Source organism: Callorhinchus milii, unplaced genomic scaffold (assembly GCF_018977255.1).
Source record: "Callorhinchus milii isolate IMCB2004 unplaced genomic scaffold, IMCB_Cmil_1.0 Scaffold1, whole genome shotgun sequence".
NCBI lineage: Eukaryota > Metazoa > Chordata > Chondrichthyes > Chimaeriformes > Callorhinchidae > Callorhinchus > Callorhinchus milii.
Window position 1 is genome coordinate 103,761,223 of NW_024704742.1, and position 26,102 is coordinate 103,787,324.

At 42.8% G+C, this 26,102-nt stretch overlaps 2 protein-coding genes across 2 annotated transcripts in view; one reads left to right on the top strand and one right to left on the bottom strand.

Annotated features, from left to right (window-relative positions):
- LOC103181160 (3'-5' RNA helicase YTHDC2) overlaps positions 1-25,770 on the bottom strand; it is a 43,553-nt gene extending 17,783 nt beyond the window's left edge. The window contains 14 exon segments of the mRNA XM_042333863.1: positions 80-258; positions 857-922; positions 1,708-1,834; positions 2,050-2,185; positions 4,049-4,194; positions 5,161-5,268; positions 6,332-6,488; positions 9,971-10,073; positions 10,151-10,317; positions 15,553-15,755; positions 16,518-16,714; positions 17,510-17,600; positions 22,598-22,764; positions 25,640-25,770. Of these exon segments, the coding sequence (XP_042189797.1) occupies positions 80-258; positions 857-922; positions 1,708-1,834; positions 2,050-2,185; positions 4,049-4,194; positions 5,161-5,268; positions 6,332-6,488; positions 9,971-10,073; positions 10,151-10,317; positions 15,553-15,755; positions 16,518-16,714; positions 17,510-17,600; positions 22,598-22,757 (1,840 nt within the window). The 5' untranslated portion in view covers positions 22,758-22,764; positions 25,640-25,770.
- LOC103181141 (vacuolar protein sorting-associated protein 4A-like) lies at positions 12,543-14,023 on the top strand. The gene has a single exon (XM_042333873.1). It carries the CDS (start codon positions 12,555-12,557, stop codon positions 13,878-13,880), a length of 1,326 nt encoding a protein of 441 aa, XP_042189807.1. The 5' UTR covers positions 12,543-12,554; the 3' UTR covers positions 13,881-14,023.
- Positions 25,771-26,102: the final 332 nt, after the last annotated feature.

Sequence of the window (26,102 nt, forward strand, 5' to 3'; positions counted from 1 at the left end):
TAAAGTTAAGCACAATGAATAATAAACTGAATTTTAAAATAGAGATTCAAAGACATTTTCAAATACAATATCTATTTACCATCATCAGAGCTCTGAAAGATGTTATAAAGAAGATGCATTATTAGATCAAGGTCAACTTTCTCATCATCAAAGCTGTGGTGGTAAACACTTAGAATCTCTTTTTCTTCTTGACTCAGCTCTCCACCGTCTGATTGTACCAGAATGCTCTCATCCAAATTTCCTACTTCCACTGCAGAGCTTTTGCACAAAATGAGAAGAAAACATTATGAGCTGCTTAGTATTATAAACGTTAAATATTATTGAAACCACAGCATATTTCACATCTTGTACTTGTGTCAGTTGGAACTTGGTGGCATAGATCTTTTCACATTGTGTGTATCTGAAAGTATAATACAATAGAAAGCTGCAGAACTTTACACTAATTATCCATATGTCACATTATATGCACTGAGCTCTAAAGTAGAAGTGAGACCGACAAAACAAAATGTTAGTTGCCGCATGCAGCACAGGTCCCTTGATACACTCGCACTATCACTGCTCTTACTTGGACGCTGGCTGGCTTGAGTATAAGATGTTACACTGGAAGACAATTCTCTTTCAAGGTCGTAGCTAAAGCACATTATTGGGATGGATAGGGAAATGAGAGGAGTTTGTTGCTAATGCTATAGGTATGAAAGCAGGAAAGTGATCCATTTCCCAATACCAACATTCATTACTTTTTTTTAAAAAATTAATCCCCAAAAGGGAAGAAAAACCATCTCAAAACAAAGATATTTTTGAATATATATTTATGTAGCAATGACTAATTTTCCTCAATTACTACTTCTGTACTTACTTGAAGGATTCTAGAAGATCTACAATGTCAGACTGGCCAAAGCGTTTAGCCCAGTCCAAAGCTGTCCTAGAAATAGTCAATGAAAGATATGTAATTTACATAATTGAAATAATGAAACAAAGTTCTGTAGATTTAGCTTCATGTTTTTTTCTACCAAAGTATTTTAACTTTTTAAAAGTCAAAGCCTTTCAATGTACTTTCATTAAAGGACGCGCTGTTTCAAAATCGCAATGTAAGCAGCGATTCACAACAAAGTAAAAAGTCCAATTTGCACTCGATCTGTAATCAATTCAAATAAATATCATGGACTCTGGGTGTCTTGTCTAGCTGATTAAGACCTATAATACTCTTGCGCACCAGGCTCCATGACCCCATCACTCCCACCCTTGCCCGACTCCATCCTTCAAAGGATTGAATTCAAGATCCTCGTCTTAACTTTCAAGGCCATCCATGGCCTTTGCCCCCTTCTACTCTCTGACCTGCTGACTCCCTACCAACCTACCCGCTCCCTCCATTCAGCGGGCTCCGGCCTGCTCCATATCTTCTACCCGACCCGCCCTCCCACGAAAGGCGCTCTATAAATGTAATTTGTTGTTGTTGTACTAGTAACAGGTTTTAAAATGGTAAATTTACGCTAGATTACATAAAACATATTTAAGAGAATTTATTTTTAAGTAGAGTTCAAATTCATTTGTATCCACTGATGCACTGCCAAAATGACCAGCTCAGCGCGATCTCACCCACTGGCCTTAATCACACCTTTGTTTTTTGCATCACACTATTCAACTCCAATTAATATTTTGCTAATCAGAGTAATTCACAAGCAGCATGGTATAAGTAAATATTCTTACCAGCCATTTGAAGCCTTAACACTGACATTTGCTCCCATGCTGAGTAGCTGTTCTACTTGACTGAGGAAGCCTCTGCCCGCAGCTATCATCAGTGGAGCAGCACTGGTTTCACTGTGTCTATAATCAACTGAACACAAAAATACACTTTTGGCATAGTTATAGAATTGTGAAAGCACCCAGATTCCAGCTATGTTATGCATGTCATCAAAAATAAGTATAACAGTTAAACCTTCAATAAGGTACTCAATACATCAATTCTTCTTATTCACCAATTTTAAAAGAACTATCAAATTAAAAATTATATTTTACCAAAAGAAATCATAGTATGCAGAGCTAACTCACCGCTGACATTTTCACTTAAAATAAGATGAAACAGTTGGGCAAAAGCATCAATATCTTTACGCAGCCAGATATCTGAGAGACAGGCATCCATTTCCTTTACAAGCCAAGGTTCAAGTGAGTTAACATCTTTTTCATTCTGTGAAGCAAACCAAAATAAATGAAGAAAACTCTTTTATGATTAAAAGTACAAGTGTGTGAACTAAAGGCAGAAACAAATTCACCGTGGCCACTCTGTGATGCAGTTTTGAAAATTTAATACAAACTTATACATCCTAATGTATACATTCCAATGTATCGGGAAAGTAGAACAACAACAAATTACAATTGATTAGAGGCCTTCACATCAGAAAGACGTCCCAGGGTGCTGGATAGTCAGGAGATTTTGGACCTGAGCTGGGATTTGGGGTCAGGAGGAGTGGACAGCAGGGAGGGTGGCCAAAGGTACCATCGAAGAGGAAGGTCTTTAACCGGGACTTGAAGAAAGCAAGAGAGGGGATGAGGCGGACGGATTCCGGGATAGAGTTCCAGAGTGTGGGGGCAGAGATGCTGAATGCCCAACCGTCAATGATGGGGCGGGAAGTGCAGGGGACCTGAAGCAGACCAGTGTCCGCCAAGTAAAGGGAGAGTACAGGCTGATATGGCGTTAGGAGGTTGGAGAGGTAGGGGGAACCAAGACGGTGGAGCACTTTGAAGGTAAGATCAAGGGTTTTGCACTCAATTCTCTGAGGGATGGGGAGCGGGTGAAGCCGGTAAGAACGGAGGCAACCGGTTCACGGTAAGTTGGATCTCCTTAGCGACAGGATGGCTCCAAGATGAGAAGCCTAACAATAAGAGAGCATTGCTAAGTAATAGTGAACATGGCGATCAGTTTCCTGAGTTAAGCAGATTTGCATTACACATGGGCACTGTTGATGATCGAAGAGAACAGTTAAGACAAGAAATGACTGGAGAAGGGCAACCCAGAGCAGTCTCTGAAACATGGAATTCAGGGTTCAAAGTTAATATCTGCATTGTGTTGTTAAGTCAGGGAAGGCCTGAACATCTTTCAACAGAGCCACCACTAGATACAAGTCAAATAGAACCTTCAACTAGAAGATGTGAATGAATTCCAATCGTGACTGGTGTTTCTCGTGGATAAAAAAAAACTTCCACAGGACCTTTCATATAGCAGAAAGTACTTCACAGAAATGATAGGATCCACCAAGCAGGGAGGAGAGTTAGGAGAATTTATTAGTGTTGACCGAATGTACACAAAAAGATTTTTTTTAAAGAGGATTTGAAGTCAGAGAGAAAAAGAAAGAAAATTTGGGGAAGAATTTTGGACTGCAGAGCTTTAGTGGCTAAAGACTCCATCATCAATGGTAAAGCAAAGGGAGTGCAGAACATGTAGGGATTGAGATGGAAAAGCAGAAAGCATAGGCAAGAAAATAGGGCTGGAGAGATAAGTAGGGAGGCACCCTGACAAGGATGGTGTTATTGGGGGTACAGAGATTAGTATGGGAGAGAATACCTGCTGTAGTTTTCAACTAATGTGGAGCTAGTGTGGGTGGGAGGAGGGGGTGGAGCTAGGAAGGCGAGTGAAGAGAGCATTGGAGAATGCAAGTACAATGGGTTTCAGCAACCAAAAGAGTGAAATTATGGACGCAAAAGGTGATGGAAGAAACTGTTTTTTGTCAATATCTGACATAGTGTTCTTTTTTTGGTCCACCGGGGGTCAACAACATGTGGAAAACCATCACCAAGCATAAAAGTCAACATTTTGGTCAAGGAGTAGATAAATGTCTCATCCTAGACATTTGCAGCTCATCTCTTCTCTAGCTGACCAAGAATTAATAAAAATGTCTGCAAACTGATTTTTTTAAATGTGTATATAAGATGGTCAGTCTAAGCTCGCAAACAAAGTGTAGTAGGTCAAATTGGAAAATCACAGAACAGAAAATGACAAAACTACAAAAGGTATCACGATTTGAAAAGTTGAAAATGTAATTAGTTAAATTACCAGTTGACTGAATACACTGTCTCCACCATCATCGAGCAAATCATTTTCTGCCATTAGGTTTGGAATAAATCTTTGCCTTTGGGACTCTGATCTGCTACTCTCCTTAGCTTTATACCACTCACTCAGGTTTGTTTGTTGCTTCTCCTCTGAGAAAATAAAGCATAATCAATTAATTATTCTTAACAAATAAACTACTTTTAACTTACAAAGGAAATATATTCTGGAAAACAATTTTCCTTAAAGTTTAGTGAAATGCTAACTCCTACAAATGAGTGATTTTTTGGCAGTCATGCGTCCACATTTTAACTGGGGACATTTAACAATCGGAAGCGATCAGCTGAGCTCACATATTAAGCCTAAGTTTGTTGGCAATCAGCTTTTAAAAGCACGGACTTGCACTGATCGCACCATAAATACTGGCAATGTGAACTCTATATTCTAGAATGGGTTATTTTTCACGTGTGTGCTAGTTATTTGCTATAATGCAGACTACCACTAGTTCTAGATACTCTAATAATTAGATCATGTAAAATTATTCTCACCTATCCCCCATTTTTAAAAGTTTAGTTGCTGAAGTGTTTAGATCATAATAATAATCCTTGCATTTAACGAATCGCCTTTCACATTGGACAACGTCTCAAAGTGCTTCACTACTGTAAAGTTTAGTCATTGTGTATTTTGCAAGCAAACATGGCAGCCAATTTCCACACTTAATGTCCCACAAATAGCTATGAGCTGACAACCAATTTTATCCCTGGGATCATTGGCCAGGACATTTCTCTTTAGAATAGTGCCATGGAATCTTTCATATCCACTTGAACTAGCAGAACAGACCTCAGTTTATATCTCAGCCAAAGGTCGGCACCAACGATACAGTGCTTCCCCAGCACAGTATCAAGGGAGTATCAGTTTAGACTGAGTTCTAAGTCTCAACATGGGACCTGAACTCACAACTTTCTGATTGAGAGGCAAGAGTGCCACCAACAGAGCCAGGCAGATATCTAAAGTTCAGTCATTCCACATAACATGGGGTTTAATCAAAGGTATTACATTTTAAAATAAAGTGGCAACAAAGACTCTGTGATGCAAGGATGAGGGCTATTTGAACTCACCTCGTTGTTTCTCTTTTTTGTATTTGGACATTTCTTTGTTTGTGTATCCAGTAGAACGTAGGATGTCTTCTAAAAAGAGTTCCTTTACTTCAAATGGCCGTCCTTGAACTTATAAAAAAAAAAGCACCAAATATTAAAATACAAAGTTCAATCTATTATGCTCTAAAGTATTTGAGGTCCACTCTGTAAATTATACACACATTCTGTAAATACACATTTTTCCTTATCCCTTTATGATTTTTTCTAGGTCAGGCGAGTGGTTGACATGTGGAAACCCATCACCACGATGAAGAATATCCAAACCAGACAGAGTTCCACGTGAGCGAGCCATCTACACTTTATTTCTGTGTCTGAAATGAAATGTGGACTCTCTCCCCAGACAGATGCACCCTGCTAACCTAATTACGGAAAGTATTTGGCACAGGTTGACAAGAGTTAAGTCTTAGAGTCCCCAAGTTCAACCAACTAAAACCACATTGCTTGCCAGTGAGAGCAGTCTGGCAAGCTTCCCACCACTTGTCCATCTAGTACAACACCCTACCAGTAAATATTTTAGCTTACAGGGTTAATAGGAGCCAAATGGGATGAATCTCTGTCCCTACCATGCTGGCTAGACTGGTAAGGCACTGCAGATCCCCTGGCTCTCGAACCAAATCGCTGAGACCATCACAGAGAGTCAACTCGGTTCCATTACATTCTGTTGCCATACAACACCCTACCAGTAAATATTTTAGCTTACAGGGTTAATAGGAGCCAAATGGGATGAATCTCTGTCCCTACCATGCTGGCTAGACTGGTAAGGCACTGCAGATCCACTGGCTCTCGAACCAAATCGCTGAGACCATCACAGAGAGTCAACTCGGTTCCATTACATTCTGTTGCCATACAAGTCACTTGAAGCCAGTTCAGCTGCAAGGAGACCCCAATTACTAATATTTCCTCTCCTGGCAAGTATCTGGGGAGGGATTTTAATTTCTGTACACCTAACCCCCAAGTTAGCTCTCAATAGATGTTTTTATTCTATGAAAATACTGCTTCACTGAAATGCTTGTGAAACAATTATATGTGATATAATTCATCTTTCTCCCTTGGCAAAGCAAATATCACAAAAGAAAACTTACCTAAAGGCAGACTGACAGTGAACAGATATTGAAGATCAGTTTTCACTTACTGTAAATGATCGGGCAGCCAGTAAAGTATCTGACAAAGAGATTAACATCCAGAGCTGCACTAGAGAGAACAAGCCTAAGACATGGGTGTTTCTGGATCAGGTCCCTCAGCTTCGTCAATAAGAAATCACTAAAGCAGTCCCGCTCATGCACTTCATCCTGTCACAAATGAAATAGGAGGAAAAAGGATGTTTTCTTAAGTGTTTTTACTGTATTTAATAAAATAAATATAATACAGTATCCAAGTCAGCTAGACAGTGTACAACCTGAATATTAATCACTACTATTAACTCTACTCATTTGATTCAGGAGGTGAATAAACTCAAAATCTCCCAGAAAGAGAAGGCTACATTTTTAAATGAATTAAAGTACAGTAATGGAAGTAGGTTTCATCTTTTTGTTTCATACTATTTTGTTTCCTCAAATAAACAAAAAAACCCTGCTACTTTCTGATCAGTTCACGGACTTTCGATATTGCAACTACCTAAAGAAACCGCCTTCAGAATGTTCACCCACAAAATATAGTCACTCCACTCTCCAAAATATCCTGCAAAGCAGTTTGAGACATCCTCCTGATGTGAAAAGCACTATATCAAATGAAAGGTATTTTTTAAACCAATGAAATCAGTGATATTGTGTTTTGCTGTGAGTGATTATGCTAAGGAACCAAGTCAAAGAAATGACATTTGAGATGCCTAAGCCCAGGTATGGTCCCCCATACATGTGGAACTTCAGGAGACATCATCCGCAGACATGGGGTAAATTTCCACATGTATGCGGATGACACCCAACTCTATCTCTCTGCCTCCACCCTCAACTCCAGGATTACTGGCATCCTGACCGACTGCCTGTCTGACATCAAGTCCTGGATGAGAGACAACTTTCTCCAACTCAACGTCAGCAAGACCAAGGCCCTCCTGATTGGCTCACGCCAGCGCCTCTGCACCTCGGGTGCTGGCAGCATCAGCCTCCACGGCTGCACACTCAACCTCACTAAGTCAGTCAAGAACCTGGGTGTCTTGTTTGACCCTGAAGCGTCCTTTCTCCCCCACATCCGCGCCATGACTGGCACTGCCTACCACCACCGCCTACCACCACCTCCGCAACATTGCCAGACTCCGCCATTGCCTCACCCCTCAGGCTGCCGAAACCCTCACCCACGCATTCGTCACCTCAAGGCTCGATTATAGGAACTCCCTCCTCATCGGCCTTCCCAACTCTTCCCTTCACAAGCTGCAGATCATCCAAAACTCTGCAGCTCGTGTACTCTCGCACACCAGGCTCCACGACCCCATCACTCCCACCCTCGCCCGACTCCACTGGCTCCCCATCCCCCAGAGGATCGAGTTCAAGATCCTCGTCCTCACTTTCAAGGCTATCCATGACCTTGCCCCCTCCTACGTCTCTGAACTGCTGATTCCCTTCCAACCTGCCCGCTCCCTCCTTTCAGCGGGCTCCGGTCTGCTCCATGTCTCCCGCCCGACCCGCCTTACCATCGGTGGCCGGGCTTTCAGCCTCTCTGCCCCCACACTCTGGAACTCCATCCCACAGTGCCTTTGCCTCGCTTCCTCCCTTGCCTCCTTCAAGGCCGGTCTCAAGACCCTGCCTTCCCTCACCCCTACACCACCCCACCCACATGCTCGGGCCCTGACACCTGACTGTTCAGCGCATTGGGACATCCTCCCGACGTGAAAGCCGCTCTATAAATGTAATTTTGTTGTTGTTGTTGTATGCTTGACTGGTTACAAGTGGATTTGATGGCAAATAAAACATCCAATGACTTTCTTGCTCCTGTGACTGAAATCATATTTAATCTGCATGTGATGCAGCCAATGATTTTCCTGTTTCTGATGTCATAAACAAGCTGCAGCCTTCTAATAACTCGTCCACAAAGCGACATCCAGTAAACTAACCGCAATGGGAATGGCAAGTGGCTTGAGTATTTGGGGTAAGTAAGTGATCGGAAACTGCTTCACATGGTGGATAATGACGAAGGTCATCTAAAAGAATCATTACATTAGAATATACAGCACAGAAACAGGCCATTCGGCCGAACTGGTCTTTGCCGGTGTTTATGCTCCACATGAGCCGCCTCCTGCCCTTCCTCAACTAAGCCTTCAAGCATAACCTTCTATTCTTTTCTCCCTCATGTACCTATTTAGCTTTCCCTTAACTACATCTATGCTATTTGCCTCAACAACTCCTTGTGGTCGCATGTTCCACATTCCCACTACTCTCTGTGTGAAGAAATTTCTTCTAACTTCCCTATTTGATTTATTTGTGACTATTTTGTATTGATGGCCCCTGGTTTTAGTCTTGAAATCATTTTTCTATTGTATCAAACTAGGTCAAAGGCAACAACTGATGAAAGATGCAGATTCATAAAGTTATGCACAGGGTAATGAGAATATATAGTTAGAACAGATTACCAGGAAGGATAGCTGATACCATGTTATTAAGAAACAACTTGATGCTATATTTGGAAGAGGATAAGATTGGTATTCGAGGAGAATGAGATCCAGTTGACCAAAGTGACTTCATTTAAACCTCTTTCGCGATCTGAAGACTCTGGAGAAAGTGTGTTGCTGGGCTAGTATAACTGATGGAATATGTAAGGCAAATAGAAAGACTTAATTGCTCTGTCCAGCTAACAGAAGGTGGCATGACAGGAGGCGTGCACTATAGGACAATACTGTTACAATGAAATTGTCTGGTTCCATAAGATCAGACCCTCCACCTCCAGTTAAAATGCAGCAGGAAAAGTGGCTTATTTTTGAGATATGAAGCAAGAGTCCAGTCATTGAGCCACCTGCTTGCTCTTTCATAACATTTCAGAATCGCCTGATATGGAAGTTCTACACAACGTGAAGCAGAACTGTTCTTAGCCCCTAGTAAAATCCTTGAGCACAGGTAATCTAAATCGAGTGACTCAGGCCTAATTCCTTTCCAACTGGATACCACTGAGCAGAATTAACATGAGCTTTGAAGTCAATTTAGCCAGTAACAGCAATTCCACGATGTTACCAATGGAGGGGGCTACTATCCTTTGTATCACTTCTTCAGGACAGAAAAATCACTTTCATGTGCCTCGACAAATGCACAGCAGTATCATAGTGCAACATGGTTTCTTTTCAAAATTATAATGACAGCTTCTGAGCTTGGGAAAGTATAAGATCCAATTGAGTAGTCAACCACTCTCATATGTGCCAAGATAGATTAGAACACCAAAGCAGTGCATCACCAGGAAACATTGTAAACAACAACAAGATTACATTTGTATAGCATTCCAAAAGCAAATTTTCAAAATGCTTCTCCAAACATTAAAAATATATATCAATAAATTATGGCGGAAGAGGTTCAGATGATACAGTATTATTTGTAAAATCTTGAGAAGCAAAATTTTGAATTATTTTGCCTTGCAACTGTGTAATTGGCTGCCGTGTTTCGCCCACAAATATACTGTCAATTCACTTTACAGCATATTCTGTGAAGCGCTTTGAGAGGACAAGAAGACTTGAAAAGCACTATATCAAATGCAAGGATTATTATTATTATTATATTTAACATTCAGGTACCCATTTATTTATGTTCAGGTACAAATGGATTTAAAGAAAATACTTCTGAGAAGCTAATAAACTTACCACTATTACATGTGTCACAGCTGCTAAGGTACTGTCTCCAGCCATTAATGTTCGCAGTAGTACACCATTAGTACAGAATATCAGTGATGTCTTAGGAGAAACTCTAAACAAAAAAAATCGTATTAGCATGGCTTGAATATCAAATGTACCTTTGTAGTAAGTGGATTTATTCATTTATACCTGCTCTCCAGTCGAATCTGATAACCAATGGTCTGTCCAATCTTTTCGCCCCTCTCTGCAGCAACCCTTTCTGCCACAGCAATAGCAGCCAGTCGCCTTGGCTGAGTGCAAAATATACGGCAGGGTATTCCATTCTTGTAGCAGTCATCCAAAAGAAATTGGGGGATCTGAAAATGCCAGGGTTAAATTAACAGATCTACTTTGATATTAGAAATAAACTCAAAACAAATCTACATGCGCAAACTGCAGAACCATCAGATTGTGTGTTAATCACATTCTTATATGTATTTTTTCCATTTTGTAGATAAACTTTTGAACGTTAGCCCCATTGTTGGCTGTAGCAAAATGAGCAAATAAGCAACCAAAGAGGGATACGGTACATGTTAAAAAAAATTGGTCAAACCCCATATGGAATGGGTGGAGTTCCCATGATCTTATCACAAGAAGAATGTTTCTGCCCTTTAAAAAGTGAGTAATGAGTAACATTGGGTGCATGATCCTTTGTGCTGACAGGTATATACTGACTGGGTGCCAACGGATTATGTGACTGAAAAACGTACATGAAATAAACAACCACAGGAATAAAACTACTCAGAAATGAAGGGTTTTAATTATATTAACATTACAATATAAAAAAATGAAATAAACGTTTTCAAGCCTTTAGCTATAAACAATCTATTCACTTCCCTGGCCTCTATACCTTTGGGATGCGGTTTACTATGTTTAAAACTCTTCATGAACTTTTCTTTTTCTTCACAGCTTCTTTATTACATTCGGAAGGTGGAAGCAACTTTTTTTAACAAAATAAAATAATTTTCACAGCAAGTCTGGTAGATCAATTTTACTGCCAATCACATGATACAATCTAGAATATTGATTAATTCATATCATAGATGTGGTCTCATCAATCTCTAATTTGGAATTCCAGATGAAAGTCCAGAATAGGGGCTGTGAATACCAATTAGTTTAAATCTCAGCTGGAGTGCCACAATTGGTCTTGGTACCCCTGGTGAGAAAGGTAAAATTACTCATGGTTCCCACTGCTAAACGCTGTTCTGCTGGACATGAACAATAACTACTTGTATCCTCCTAGATGCCCATTTAAATGTTTTCCACCAGAATGAAAAGAAATAAAAATTCTTCAGTAGAAAAGGGAGAAAATTAGAGAAAATTTAGTAACTGGAGAAAATAAATTGGGAAGAAGCAAGAAACATAGTTATAAGGAGAAGTTGAATATAATACAGTAGAATCTAATTATAATGCAGTCCTCTGTGTCCAATAGGTCAGAAGCAACATTATAAACAAACCGCAAAGACTACCAAATTTCAGGCGATCAGATCGCGAATGATATCACTTCCTGCACTCTGCACAAGGGCACAATAAGCGCTACCAATGTCACTTCCTTCACAAACTTTCTGGGCACAGAATGCATGTTCAATGTGCAGGATGAAACTTCAGCAACACTTTATGTGCTTATTGCACATCATTCAGGAAGTGATTTCAGGGGTAACCTTAAAGACTCAGAAAGCAGTATTTTTTTTAGCAAACTAGTCAACACTGGAAGACAGGTGAAATCCACTGAGCACAGATCCAGACAACACATGCGCAATAAGCGAGTCTGTACTATATGGGGTCGTGGGGGGATGTATAATAACTATTTCCCCACTATGTTGAAGGCAAATTCAGTTTCATAAACAAACAGCATCCGCATAGAAAGAAAAAAAAATGAAAATACAGTAATTGCCGAACTGAACAATATGCTGAATGAAAATATGGCAGTGCACGGCAAACTGAATCATCTCTATGGTAAGACTCTTAGCGTTGCTAAAAAAAAAAATCCACCTCAGTCTAGTTTGAGTAGGATATGACAGATAATACTAATTCACTTTGAACGTAAAACAAATGCAGAATCAGTAATGAGAAAGCAATCAGCCCCCTCCCTCCCTCTCTCTCCCTCCCTCCCTCCCTCCCTCCCTCTCTCCCCCCCCCCTTCCTCCCTCCCTCCCTCTCTCCCTCCCCCTTTTTTCAGTAATAGGAATCCATGACTTTAAATTTGGGAACTACAAACCCACATGAAGCACAACAATAGTGAGGTTTGCGGGACAAACAACTCGCGTTTTACACGATCGTCAGTCACGGCGGCTGTGATGTGACCGCATGACACGGCGCGCGCTGTTACTGCACCACATGGCCGCTTTGAGACCTGCACCAGCCATGGAGTTTGGACCTGAGTGAGTGAGTGAGTGAGTGAGTGAAGTTGCATTCAAAAAACCGCTTCTTCCCTCCTCGGCTCAAACCCCCGGGGGCTGATCGGAGCCCCGTGTTTGCGGGGAGAAACCTGCCCCTCGGCCCTGTTGGCAGTGCCCCCCCCCCCCCCCGGCCTGAGCCACGGGAGGGCTGTGAGATGTCAGAAGCCAACACCCTGCAGAAAGCCATTGAGATCGTGACTAAGGCCACGGAGGAGGACTATGCCCAGCACTACGAGGAGGCTTTGCGGCTGTACCTACACGCCGTCGAGTATTTCCTACATGTCATCAAGTACGAGGCTCCGGGCGGGAAAGCGAAGGACAGCATCCGCGTCAAATGCCAACAGTACATGGACCGCGCCGAGCAGCTCAAGGGCTACTTGAAACGCCGGGCCGGGCCGGGCCGGGCGGCGGGGAGAGAGGGGCCGCAGGCGGACGGCGGGAGCCACAGCGACGGCCACAGCGACAACGAGGAGAACTCGGAGAAGAAGAAGCTGCTGCAGCAGTTGGCGGACGTGATCCTGGTGGAGAAGCCCGACGTGCGGTGGGCCGATGTGGCGGGGCTGGAGTCGGCGAAGGAGGCGCTGAAAGAAGCTGCCATTTTACCCGTCAAGTTCCCTCACCTCTTCACGGGCAAGAGGACCCCTTGGCGTGGGATCCTGCTCTTTGGACCTTCCGGGACCGGGAAGTCCTACCTGGCCAAGGCCGTGGCCACCGAGGCCAACAACTCCACCTTCTTCTCCGTCTCTTCGTCGGACCTCGTGTCCAAGTGGTTGGGGGAGAGCGAGAAGCTGGTGAAGAACTTGTTCGCGTTGGCGCGGCAGCACAAACCCTCCATCATATTTATCGACGAGGTGGACTCCCTGTGCGGATCCAGGAGCGAAAGGGAGAGCGAGTCTGCGAGGCGCATTAAGACGGAATTCCTGGTGCAGATGCAGGGCGTCGGGAACAGCAACGACGGCATCTTGGTTCTGGGGGCCACAAACATCCCCTGGGTGTTGGATTCGGCTATTAGGAGGAGGTTTGAGAAGCGGATTTACATCGCATTGCCGGAAGAACTTGCCCGAATCCAAATGTTTAAGCTGAACATGGGAAGCACTGCTCACACGCTGACTCATCCGGACTTCCAAGAACTTGGGAGGAAAAGCGCTGGATATTCTGGGGCTGATATCACTATCATTGTACGTGAGGCTTTAATGGAGCCGGTCCGTAAGGTGCAAACCGCAACACATTTTAAACAGGTTTCTGGCCCATCCAGAACCAATCCTCATGACACAGTCCATGATCTTCTAACCCCGTGTTCTCCCGGTGACCCAAATGCAATGGAGATGACGTGGATGGAAGTTCCCAGTGACAAACTTATAGAGCCGCCTGTTAAAATGTCTGACATGCTTTCTTCCCTATCGACCACAAGGCCCACTGTCAATGAAGAGGACCTTAAGAAATTAAAGAAATTCACAAAGGAGTTTGGTCAGGAAGGCTGAGGACCTGGCAAGGTTTATCACGATGGCTTGATGGGACTTCATTCAGCTGATTTCAAGTCATCTAACCAAACTAATACAGTCCCACAACCCAAACTGAGACTGTCTGGAAATAGAGCAGACGTCCTCAAGATTCAATAAAGAAAGGCAGAATAGTAGAGTGCTGCTATTAGCTATGCTCATTATAAATAAAATCTGAATTGTGTGCTTTGCTGAACATGTTTTTATTGTGATACCCATTAGCACAATCTTGCCAAACAGAGCAATTACAAGGGCAGAAATGTTACTGAATTAACTGGAATTTTGCACAGGCTGTAAACTCCCAACAGGAGGTAAAATAAAGAATGGAATCAATCTGTTTCCATATTCCTATCAAGAGTTGCAGAGATTACGTGGTCGTCTTCTGCTTAATCAACAAATTAAATGAATGAAAATATTTTGATAATCGCAGGTTCACAATGAAAAGTGGTTTAACCACAATTGCACAGGGAAATTGAAACTTGGCACATGTTTGTTGCCCATGTGAATTTAAGAACAGCACTAATTTATCAAAACCAGTTAAAAAAAATATGCTTTTTTAAAAACGCGGCTGACATCACACCAAAAAAAACCCAAAAGTACCATACAAACTTTATCTGAATATTTTCGTATAAACTATACAATAAAATTAGTAAATACAAATCAATAAATGTAATAAACCTAGAGTCACAAATACAGTGGAATCCACTTTAGCCGGATGTATCGGGGCAGGGAGTTTTGTCCGATTTACCTGGCATCCGCTAACCCAAGCGCTTACTTTTCACTTCCCGCCATCTACTCTGCTGAGCGCCTCTTCCCTCCCGTTGCTGTTTACATTGGATGGGAAAGGGACCAATTAGCGTTGGTTCCAGAAGGTGTCAACCACCTCGGAGCTGCCACTCGTCCCCGTCCACCAGATGAGGTCACTGCCCCCCACCTCCACCCCACCCATCCCCGAGCTGCTTGTGAATGGCTGTCAATCACAATATGACTCCTCCCATTTCCATCCAGGTGCTGCTCATGGCTGAATGGAGCCGCGAGTGAAGACATTCAGCAGCGACCAGTGCGGCATTTTGCCCATATTAACCGGATTTTCGCCTGAATTAACAGTCATATTCAAAACGGGTAAGAATACAAATGAATTGGGACCAGGCATTTCATCCAATTCACAGCAGGGTTTCAAGCAGATTCCACTAAAAATTCCAGTAAATCTCACATACGTCATATCAGTCAGGACCAAACATTTAATATGACTTACACAAAGTAAAAGCTTCAGGCAAACATGCATAAATCGTATCATCCAGCCATTAAGTGTTCATGCAGCAACTGGCTAAAACTTATTTCTTGCGCTTGTTTAAAACGGAACACTGCTTATGCATACTTCAGTGCAGGCGGTAAGTCTGGTAGCTGCATTACGAGTTAGGAGATGATTTGCATTGGATGTAGGATTATTTGGGACCAAGAAACCTTTATGATTTAGCCATTTATACACCTTATAAAATATAACTAGTGCAAAGAAATCCAAGCGTATTTTGGAAGGAACCTGAATGGGACTCGGGTGCATGTACAACTTAGGCAATTACACAATTCGTACAGAGACAATTTATGTGAGTTTTACTGTATACATTATTAATATAAGAGTAGAGATGGGTCAAACCTGTGTAGTTTTTCCAGATCCTGTTTCTCCAACTATTAAAACCACTCTGTTGTCTTTAATGATTTTTACTGTTTCATCTTGTTTTTCAAAGACGGGTAAAGACTGTCTAAAGGCATCCAATTCAGATTCTCCTCGTTTGGGTGGAACTTGAGGAATGCCATTGTTGAGTCTACCACTTGTCCTATTCATTTCTCGGTTATTTTCTGTGGAATGCATAAAGCTTAATCAAGGTACAAATTTGAAAGTCAACGCAATACCTATTTATGGCATATTTAACAGATGTGAAAATATGAAATAATTTATGTACTGAACCAGGAACATTGGTACAACTAGCTATGACAAGTTTAAGCACAATTTCTCATCAGGAATTCAGACTCCAAACTCCAGCCTCCAGACTCATTAATGTAACCACATTTCTATGTTGAAAATAAGTCTTAAAAACAATCCATAAACAGCAAATAATAGTTATGTAGTAAAATCATTGCATTTTAATCCTAAGGCAAAACAGTGCATATTTTTGCCCCAAAGACAGCAACATTTAGTTCAGAAATGTAATATTATTTTTTATATTATTGTGTAAATTGCATGTCATTTTACATTTTACTTTTGCATAGCAGTTTGATTTGTGATAATTCTGCATCTGTTTGTAAACAGTACAATTTTGGACTAGACTATTGCACATAGTCAAAATGCAAGTTCGATACAGATCTTTTCATTTTTGGCTTGTGATGTGGAGGCATTAATTATTAAGATTTGTAATGATATTCATAAGCAATACATTTAAAAAATCAGAAATTCCAAGTCTTGATCCCATCTCATGCCTTATTTGATTTTGGATTTGAGGACAACCCGCTGTAATGTGAGAAACATTTTGGAGGGATATTTCCACCATTAAAGATGTTTTAAAAAAGTACCAATATGTATTAAATCTACAAAAACTCAATACATTTTTTAAAAATGCCTACCTGGTTCAACAGTTAATGCATTCCCACGTTCAGTCTTAGGTAAAAGATCTGTGCGTTCCTTATTGGTTACAGGAAACCTCTGAATTAGATTGTGTATGGCATGTTTCATACTGTGAGTTAAAGTGCAGGTCATGACAGTGTGGGCCATCTCAGAGCCATCTTTTTTCTTTATAGTGAGGAATCTATGTGCTCCTTTTCTGAAAAAAAAATCAGTGACTTTTCATTTCTTTGAAAATTTTACAAGACAAAAGGCTAGAGATAAAAGAGCAGTCTGGCTCAGTTTGTAGCACATCTATTAGAAGGTTGTGGGTTCAAGCTCTACGTTATGACTTGGAACTCACAGTCTAGCCTTGATACTCCAATACAGTGCCGGAGGTGTCCTGCATCGTTTTAAGTACCACTAACCCAAGATCCCATCAGGCTGTTCAGGTGGACATTAAAGATCCTATAGTAGTACTACTCAAAACAAGAAGGAGAATCACGAGAATCCCTGTGTCTTGGCCAAGAATCCCCTAAATAAATTTGTTTGACAGCTGTGTGATATTAAGCTACCGCATTTTCTTACCGATACGGTAAAGCCTGTGAAGTGCTTTGAGACACCCTCCAAACTTGAAAAACACTAAGCTAAAGGCCATTATTATTATTAATAATGATAATAAAGATTTTTTTATAAAGAAACTTTTAAAACAATTTCCAATCATTGCTCACAAATATTGAAAGTCACAAGTGTTCAAAAATTGTACTTCATGACTTTGAGCTGGCCATAGAGCAAAGAGGTTTCCTCCAGCCAATTTGTGAAGGCCCAGACCAGGCACTGAAGTGAATTTTTGGCAATGGGAGAAGTAGCTTCCGAGATAGAAAAATTGTTCTACTGAGCAAAGCAGATTCAAAGAAATGAAGGAAAATCACTTCTCCCAAACTATGTGTGCCTCAGCATTTGCACTAATGGAGAGAAAACTAATGCACATAAACATCACCAGTTTGCAACTCACCCTTTGCTTTTCGAAATCAGGCCAAGGGACTGGGCAAGGCGATGAATAAAGGCTCTTTCCGTACTGGTGAGGGAAGATGGAAATTCCATTTCTAGGAAAAAGAAAATGGATGTTATCCCCAAAGATAATACTATCTTGAATGAATCTGATATAAATCAAATGTAGAATTATGAGGCTTCACCTCAATTTACTTTCAAGTCATCAACCAACTTGGCAAATACCTAAACTAACCATAGGATTTGTACAATTTTCAATATACATCTTGTGATCAATCCAGGTAGCTAATGTATGAAATTGGAAAAATAAAATGCTTTAACATCAAATGGAGCTTGAAAATAGTAAATTGTCCAACTTGAACTTGAATCAATAGAATCAGAATTGACTGGTGCACATAATCACAACATTCTTGTTTTCCTCGGTTGCCCAGTTTTCAACAAATAAATAGGGTAAAGTATTCAATAAAACCTTAACTTAACAATTTGAACACATAAACATTTTCTGTCTCAGTCTTGAGCATCTTAGCTCTTAATACTCTAAAATAAATACACTCTAAAATAAATAGAATTGAACCAGAATAAAGGGATGAATGGACACATACAGACAACGACCAGCAAAAGAAACAAAAAACACAATTCTGCCCCAGCAATATTAGGAATTATATAGTTTAAAAATAGACAATAGTTATTTCTTGGTAGGAATCTGCTCAGGATTCAAAGTTCTGGATGTCACTGCACAGATATCTCAAGTATAATAAGCGTTTCACAGGATATATTGTAAAGTGGACTGACTATATTTTATAGGTGAAACTTAATGATGTACAAACACAGTTCCTCGTCACTGTCCAACTTTTTTGTGTTCCTTTCTTTGAAGTTTCTGAGCGATGTATCACATTGCAATTAACACACCGGGCAAAACAACCTACCCCAACAAAACTACGTTTCAATCTAGCAACAAGTAATAATTTTTCTTTGCTCCCTTTGGGAAGCAACTTGTCTTTTAATATCTAATCCTCTCAAACAACTTGGGCATGATCAGAAATCCTTCAAGGGAATCACAGTTCAAATTCATCTAAACCAATCTCCTTGTACTCTCACTCTTTGTAATCTCGTGTACTCTCACACACCAGGCTCCGCGACCCCATCACTCCCACACTCGCCCGACTCCACTGGCTCCCCATCCCCCAGAGGATTGAGTTCAAGATCCTCGTCCTCACCTTTAAGGCCATCCATGGCCTTGCCCCCTCCTACCTCTCTGACCTGCTGACTCCCTACCAACCTGCCCGCTCCCTCCGCTCATCAGGCTCCAGCCTGCTCCATGATTCCTGCCCGACCCGCCCTACCATCGGTGGCCGGGCTTTCAGCCTCTCTGCCCCCACACTCTGGAACTCCATCCCACGGTCCCTTCGCTTCGCTTCCTCCTTTGCCTTCTTCAAGGCCGGACTCAAGACCTTTCTCTTCGATCGTGCCTTTGGTCTCCCTCCTACCTCTCTGCCTTCTCTCACCACGACACCACCCCTACCCCACGCTCGAGCCCCGACACCTGACTGTTCAGCGCTTTGGGACGTCCTCCCAACGTGAAAGGCACTCTATAAATGTAATTTTGTTGTTGTTGTTTGTTCTTTATATTTTTCAGCAATATTTACCGCTCTATAACAACAACAAAATTACATTTGTATGGCGCCTTTCATGTTGAAAGGAAGTCCTAGTGAGTTGTATACTAATAGGAAATAATATTAGGAAAATGCATCCATGCCAGACAAAAGTTAAACTGGTATTAAAATTAGGGATAACTACAATTTTAACTTATTTCTCCACTAAGATGATTTTCAAAATAGCAGCCAAATCTTGTGGGAAAGATCAAAGTTGCCTCACAATAAACCATGGCATACATCTATTAAAACATCTTTGCTTTCAATTGTGGTGAGTAAATGTACAAAATCTCACTTTATACGACTTCTAAACCAAATACAACTATAGGTATAAGAACATAAGAATTAGGAGCAGGAGTAGGCCATTCGGCCCCTCGAGCCTGTGCCCCGCCATTCGATAAGATCATGGCTGATCTTCAGACCTAACTCTAATTACCTGCCCTTTCCCCATATCCCTTAATCCCTCTATTTTTTAAAAATCTATCAGTCTCAGCCTTGAAGATGTTCAAGGACTGAGCATCTGCAGCCTTCTGGGGTAGTGAATTCCATAAATTCACTACCCTCTGAGTGAAGAAATGTTTCCTCAACTCTGTTCTAATTTTAAGACTGTGACCCCTGGTTATAGATGCTCCTACCAGGGGAAACAGACCCTCAGTGTCTACTTTATCCAGCCCTTTAAGATTCTTATATGTTTCAATAATATCCCCCCCAATTCTTCTGTACTGTAGAGAATATAGCCCTAGTTTATTCAGCCTATCCTCATAGGTCAGTCCCCTCATCCCAGGAACTAACCGAGTGAATCTACGCTGCACCCCCTCTAGGGCAAGTATGTCCTTTTTTAAATAAGGAGACCAAAACTGCACACAATACTCTAGGTGCGGTCTCACCAAGGCCCTATACAGTTGCAGCAAGACTTCCCTACTCTTGTACTCTAAACCTTTTGCAATGAACGCTAACATGCCGTTCGCCTTCTTAGTTGCTTGCTGCACCTGCAAACTAACTTTTTGAGACTGGTGTACAAGGACACCCAAATCCCTCTGCACACTAACACTATCTAATCTCTCCCCCTCTAGAAAATAATCTATTTTTCTATTTTTTCTACCAAGGAGAATAACTTCACACTTCCCCACATTAAATTCCATCTGCCACCTACTCGCCTACTCCCCTATCTATATGCCATTGCAATCTTTTTGCATCATCCTCAGAGCTTACTCTCCCACCTAGTTTAGTGTCATCTGCAAATTTAGATACATTACATTCAATGTCCTCGTCCAGATCATTGATGTAAATTGTAAATAGCTGAGGCCCAAGCACTGATCCTTGTGGCACTCCACTAGTCACATCCTGCCAATTCGAGAATGACCCGTTTATCCCTACTCTCTGTTTTCTACCCGTTAGCCACTCTTCAATCCACGCTAATATGTTCCCATTAATCCCGTGGGCCTTAACCTTGTGAAACAACCTTTTGTGTGGCACTTTGTCAAATGCCTTTTTAAAATCAAATCTAAATATACTACATCTAGTGGTTACCCCTATCTAACCTGCTAGACACATCTTCAAAAAACCCTAAAAAATTAGTTAAGCATGACTTCCCTTTTGTAAAGCCATGTTGACTCTGCCTAATCTTGTTATGGTCTTCCAGAAATCCCATAACAACATCTTTAATTAAGCACTCAAGAATTTTCCCTACCACTGATGTCAGACTAACTGGTCTATAGTTCCCCATCTTTTCTCTCCCACCCTTCTGAAATAGTGGTATCACGTTTGCAATCTTCCAATCAATGCGAACCGTTCCGGAATCCAGAGAATTTTGGAAGATCAAAGACAAGCCATCCACCTCTTTTAAAACCCTAGGATATAGGCCATCAGATCCAGAAGATTTATCAGTTTTAAGACCTGACAGTTTACCTAAAACCATTTCTTTACTAATATTAATTCCCCCAAGTTGCTCGCTAACATTGTCTTCTTGGTTCCCCTCTATTCTTGGTAGGTTTTCAGTGTCTTCTAAGGTGAAGACAGTAGCAAACAACAACAACAACAACAACAAGATTCCATTTATTGAGCGCCTTTCACGTCGGGAGGACGTCCCAAGGCGCTATACAGTTGGGTCAGGACCCGAGCAGTGGAGAAATGGTCAGGGGGAGGGAAGGGAGGGAGCGAGAGGGGAGCTGAAGGCACGGTCAAAGAGAAAGGTCTTGAGACCAGCCTTGAAGGAGGAAAGGGAGGAGGCAAGGCGCAAAGTACTTGTTTAATGACTCTGCCATGACTTTGTCCCCTACTATAATTCCCCCCGTCTTTGCCTGTAGCGGACCCACATTTACCTTTAACAGCCTCTTCCTCTTTATATATTTATAAAAACTCTTGCAGTCTGTCTTTATGTTCTTCGCTAGTTTGCCCTCATATTCCATTTTCTCCCTCTTAATCACTTTTTTGGTTCTCCTTTGTTGATCCCTAAAGTTCTCCCAATCCTCGGGTTTACTACTCATCTTAGCTGTTTTATAGGCTTCTTCCTTTAACTTTATACTTTCCCTAACTGCTCTAGTTAGCCACGGTTGGGCCACCTTCCCGTGGCATTCTTATTCCTCAAAGGAATATGTGCTCGCTGGGAATTTTCCACTATCTCCTTAAACGTCTGCCATTGCTGGTCTACCGTCAGATCCTTAAGTCTAATTTCCCAGTTTATTTTGGCTAAATCCTCTTTCATACCAGCAAAATTGGCTCTACTTAAATTTAAAACCTTTGCTTCGGATTTAACTACTTCTCCCTCTAACGTAATGCTAAATTCCATCATATTATGATCACTTTGCCCTAGAGGAGCCTTAATTTCCAGTTTGCTGATCAACCTTGCTTCATTGCACAAAACAAGGTCTAATATGGCCTGTTCTCTGGTTGGCTCCTCGGGATACTGATCAGGATAATTATCCCTAATACATTCTATAAACTCTTCCTCTATCATACTTTTCCCAATTTGGTTGCCAATCTATGTGCAGATTAAAATCACCCACAATTAATGTTTTTCCTTGACTACATGCTCTGCTAATTTCCTGATTTATACCTTGAGATACTGTGACTGCTGTTCGGGAGTCTATAAACTACTCCCACTAGAGTTTTCTGCCCCTTGTTATTACGTAACTCTACCCATACTGACTCCACTTCCTGCTTTTCTGATTTAAAATCTTTCCTCTCTATTGTTTTTATCCCATCCTTTATTAGCAGGGCCTTATATTCATCCCATTTAGCTATGAATTTAAATCAATCCTAGGAGGATAAATTGTTTGAACAGTAACAAAAAAATAAAAGCTGAACTTTATCGAAACAGTATTAGGAGATTCATTGTTGTTGAAACAATTTCACTTGAATAATGCAGAGCAAAACAGAACTGGTAAAAACAATTCACATCAGTAGTGAATAAACATACTTTATAAAATTATTTAATTTACCTTTCTGATCACCATAACGAAATCTCTCAAGGGCAATATTAACAGCAATTTTTACTTCTTCATCAATCCGGATATCTTTAAATCCTTTAGGTTTGGAGGCAGCAGCCTGACTTGACTGGGCGCTGCCAGGCCGTGGGGACGCACTGGTAGATCTTGACATATTGGATCTAAGAAATCAATATGTTGGGTTTTGCAGGTGTAAAACTTATTACCAATCAATTCTACCACATTCTGTTTCAACCACAAACCACTCATATACCCCTCCCCCTTTCATATGATCGGTTGCCGAGCCTTAAGCTATTCCAGGGCACTGCTGATGACAGTACAGCCAGACTAGCTGTGATAGTGGAGACTCGCAAAGACTGGTGGGATGGGGATACAGACAACAACAACAACAACAAGACTTCATTTATAGAGCGCCTTTCACGTCGGGAGGACGTCCCAAGGCGCTGGACAGTTGGGTCAGGACCCGAGCAGGGGGGAAATGGTCAGGGTGAGGGGAGGGAAGGGAGGGAGCGAGGAGGGGGAAGAGAGTCGAGAGGGGAGCTGAAGGCACGGTCAAAGAGAAAGGTCTTGAGACCGGCCTTGAAGGAGGAAAGGGAGGAGGCGGCGAAGGCACTGGGGGATGGAGTTCCAGAGCCTCGGGGCTGAGAGGCTGAAGGCCCGACCACCGATGGTAGGGCGGTTGGGGCGGGGGATGTGGAGCAGACCGGAGCCAGAGGAACGGAGGGTACGGGCAGGTAAGTAGGGGGATAGTAGGTCAGAGAGGTAGGAGGGAGCAAGGCCGTGAATGGCCTTGTAGGTGAGGATGAGGATTAGAGAGGGTGAGGATCAGAGTTCAGAGAGGGCGAGTGTACAGGTGGCAGAGTTTTGAATAGTTGGATATAGTGGAGTTGGGGAAACCGGTGAGGGCATTGATGTTTTAGCTGGTTAAACAGCAGTATCCCAACACACCCTCTGGGGTCCGCAAGCCTTGGCTCTTGCCAACCTGCACCTAATACTTTCTGGAATTAGGAAAGCAGGAGGCGTCCCTCCAGGGAGAGAGTGCACATTCTATTCCAATAAACTATGTCTGGGATTTCCATGTGAAGGTGGGATGCATAGAATTCTCAGCTTGGTTTGGATACTCAAGCATGATGATGGGTTTCTGCATGTGTCAGATACCTGGCTGACTTCTCCCCAAAAACCCTGCCTTAAAACCTACCTCTAACTGCACTTAAAGTACCCTTCCATTTTATAGTGACAAGGCCAGAAGTCAAACATGCCAAGACATTATCTTTGTTATTGGTCAGCAGTGGAACGAGGGAGTGCAGGAGAGCAGGATGATGGAAAGGGATTTGGAGGGTGATTGAGAACGGGGGAAGTGGAGGGTGAGAAGAGAGCTGAGAACACAAGGAGAATGAGAAAGCTGGGGGACTAGGGATAGTGAGAGTGGGGGAAGCAGGGGTAAGAAAGCAGGAGACTCAGTGAGGACAGCAGATGAGGGGTTGCAGGGAGGATCGGAGTGGGGGTGTTCGAGAAGAGGACAAGGGGCACAAGGAAAGGGAAAGGTGGGAAATATAATGGGGAGTATTGTAGCTCAGTGTAGCTCAGTGCTAAGAGCACTTGCGTCACAAGCAAGACACTTGGGTTTGAATCCCGGCAGGGCGAAACCTTGGGCAAGTTTCCTTACTCCACGTGCCTGATAATAATCCCTCAAGAAAAAAAATGAATAATAATAATTTGGTCACTCAATCCACGACTGTTTGTGGGACACTGCTGTGCGCAATTGGCTGCCGCGTTTCGCCCACAAATATACGGTCAATTCACTTTACAGTCTATTCTGTGAAGTGCTTTGCGATGTCTCGAAGACGTAAAATGCGCTATATCAAATGTAAGTATTATTATTTATTGATTAGCATAGGGGAAGAGGACACATAAAATCCTTGCGTAGGATAGTGCAGCTTATGACTCTTCAAGACACATTCGACAGGAATTTACTGTGAAGTGTAGTGACTGTGTATTGTGGGTGAAGCGGGAAGAAAACTTTGGTGCATGTAGGAAGTTTTGCAAAAGCCAGAATAATTCGAAGCCGAGCGAGCGGTCTGCATTGCAAACAAGGAATAATAATAATAGTAATCCAAACGATGTCACGTCGTTCAGACGTCTGAAAAGCACCTCAGAGTATATTGTAGATGCTATGCCGCCTGACCTGCCGAGTGTGTGCCCAGTGATCGCTGTCTTTATTTCAGATTTCCACCACCTGCAGCATTTTGCGTATTATATGGAAAGGTGAATTGACTGTGTAATTTGTGGGCAAAAGATGACTGTAAAGGGTGGGGGGGGGTTGACAGTAATAATAATAATAATCCTTGCATTTGATATAGCGCTTTTCACGTCGGGAGGACGTCCCAAAGCGCTTCACAGAACACACTGTAAAGTGAATTGACTGTATATTTGTGGGCGAACGCGGCAGCCAATTGTGCACAGCAATGTCCCACAAACAGTCGTAGATTGAAAATGACCAATTTATTATTGTTTTGGGTTTTGGAGGATTATTATTAGGCAGTGTATTTTATGGGCGAAAAGAAGGGCATAAAAGTCTGAATAGAGGTGGTTGTGGTTGTGGTGTTGGAGGGGGGGGAGGGAGGGGGGGGAGAGGTGACCTGAATCAGCTGCAAAACTGAAAGAATAAAGCGGTAATAACGAGGGAGGAAACGGGGAAATGACATTGCGAGGGGAGGGCCGGTCCCGGGGCCGGTCCCGGGGGGGAGACCCCCCCCCACACACACACACACACCCCTCCCCTCTCCCCCGGTGTGTTCCCACGGCCTCCACTCGAAGACAATTTCAAATTAACGACCACCACAAGCCGCCGGGCCGAGCGAGCAGCCACGGCGCAGGCCACGGGGCGACGCTCCCTCCCTCCCTCTCTCCCTCTCTCCCAAACAAGTGCCACAGAACTTTTTCTTTCTTTAAGAAGCTCTGCCCCCTCTCTCCCTCCCTCCCCGCCCCCCCCGCCGCCGCCGCCGCCGCCGCCTCCTCCCCGGAGAAGCTACGAACCTCCGCGTCCTCCCCGCGGCTGCACGCTGCCACCCTGCCGTTAAGGAGCTGACAGCGGCTCCGCGTCTCCTCAGCGCAGCCCCCGGGTCTCGGCGTCGGGGATCACCGCCAACTGTCGGCGCTACGTGCCGCGCCGTGACATCACCGCGCCGTGACATCACCGCGCACTCCCCCCACCACCCCGCAACGAAATCACGTGACTCGGAGCGCCCTGTTTCTAGCTCCTCCCCCTCCGCTCCCCCCCCCCCAACCCCGCGCGCGCGCGCGCGCGGTCGAGCGCGAGACCAGAAAGCTGAGGCGCGGCCGTTTGTTTCCACGTTGAAGGTGGGCGGAGCCAACCGTCACCCGGGGGTTTGCGTGCAACGTCGGCAGAGAGGGAGGGAGAGAGAGGGAGGAGGAGAGGAGAGGAAGATGGATAGAGAGGGAGGAGAGAGGGAGGGAGGAGAGGAGAGAGGGAGGGAGG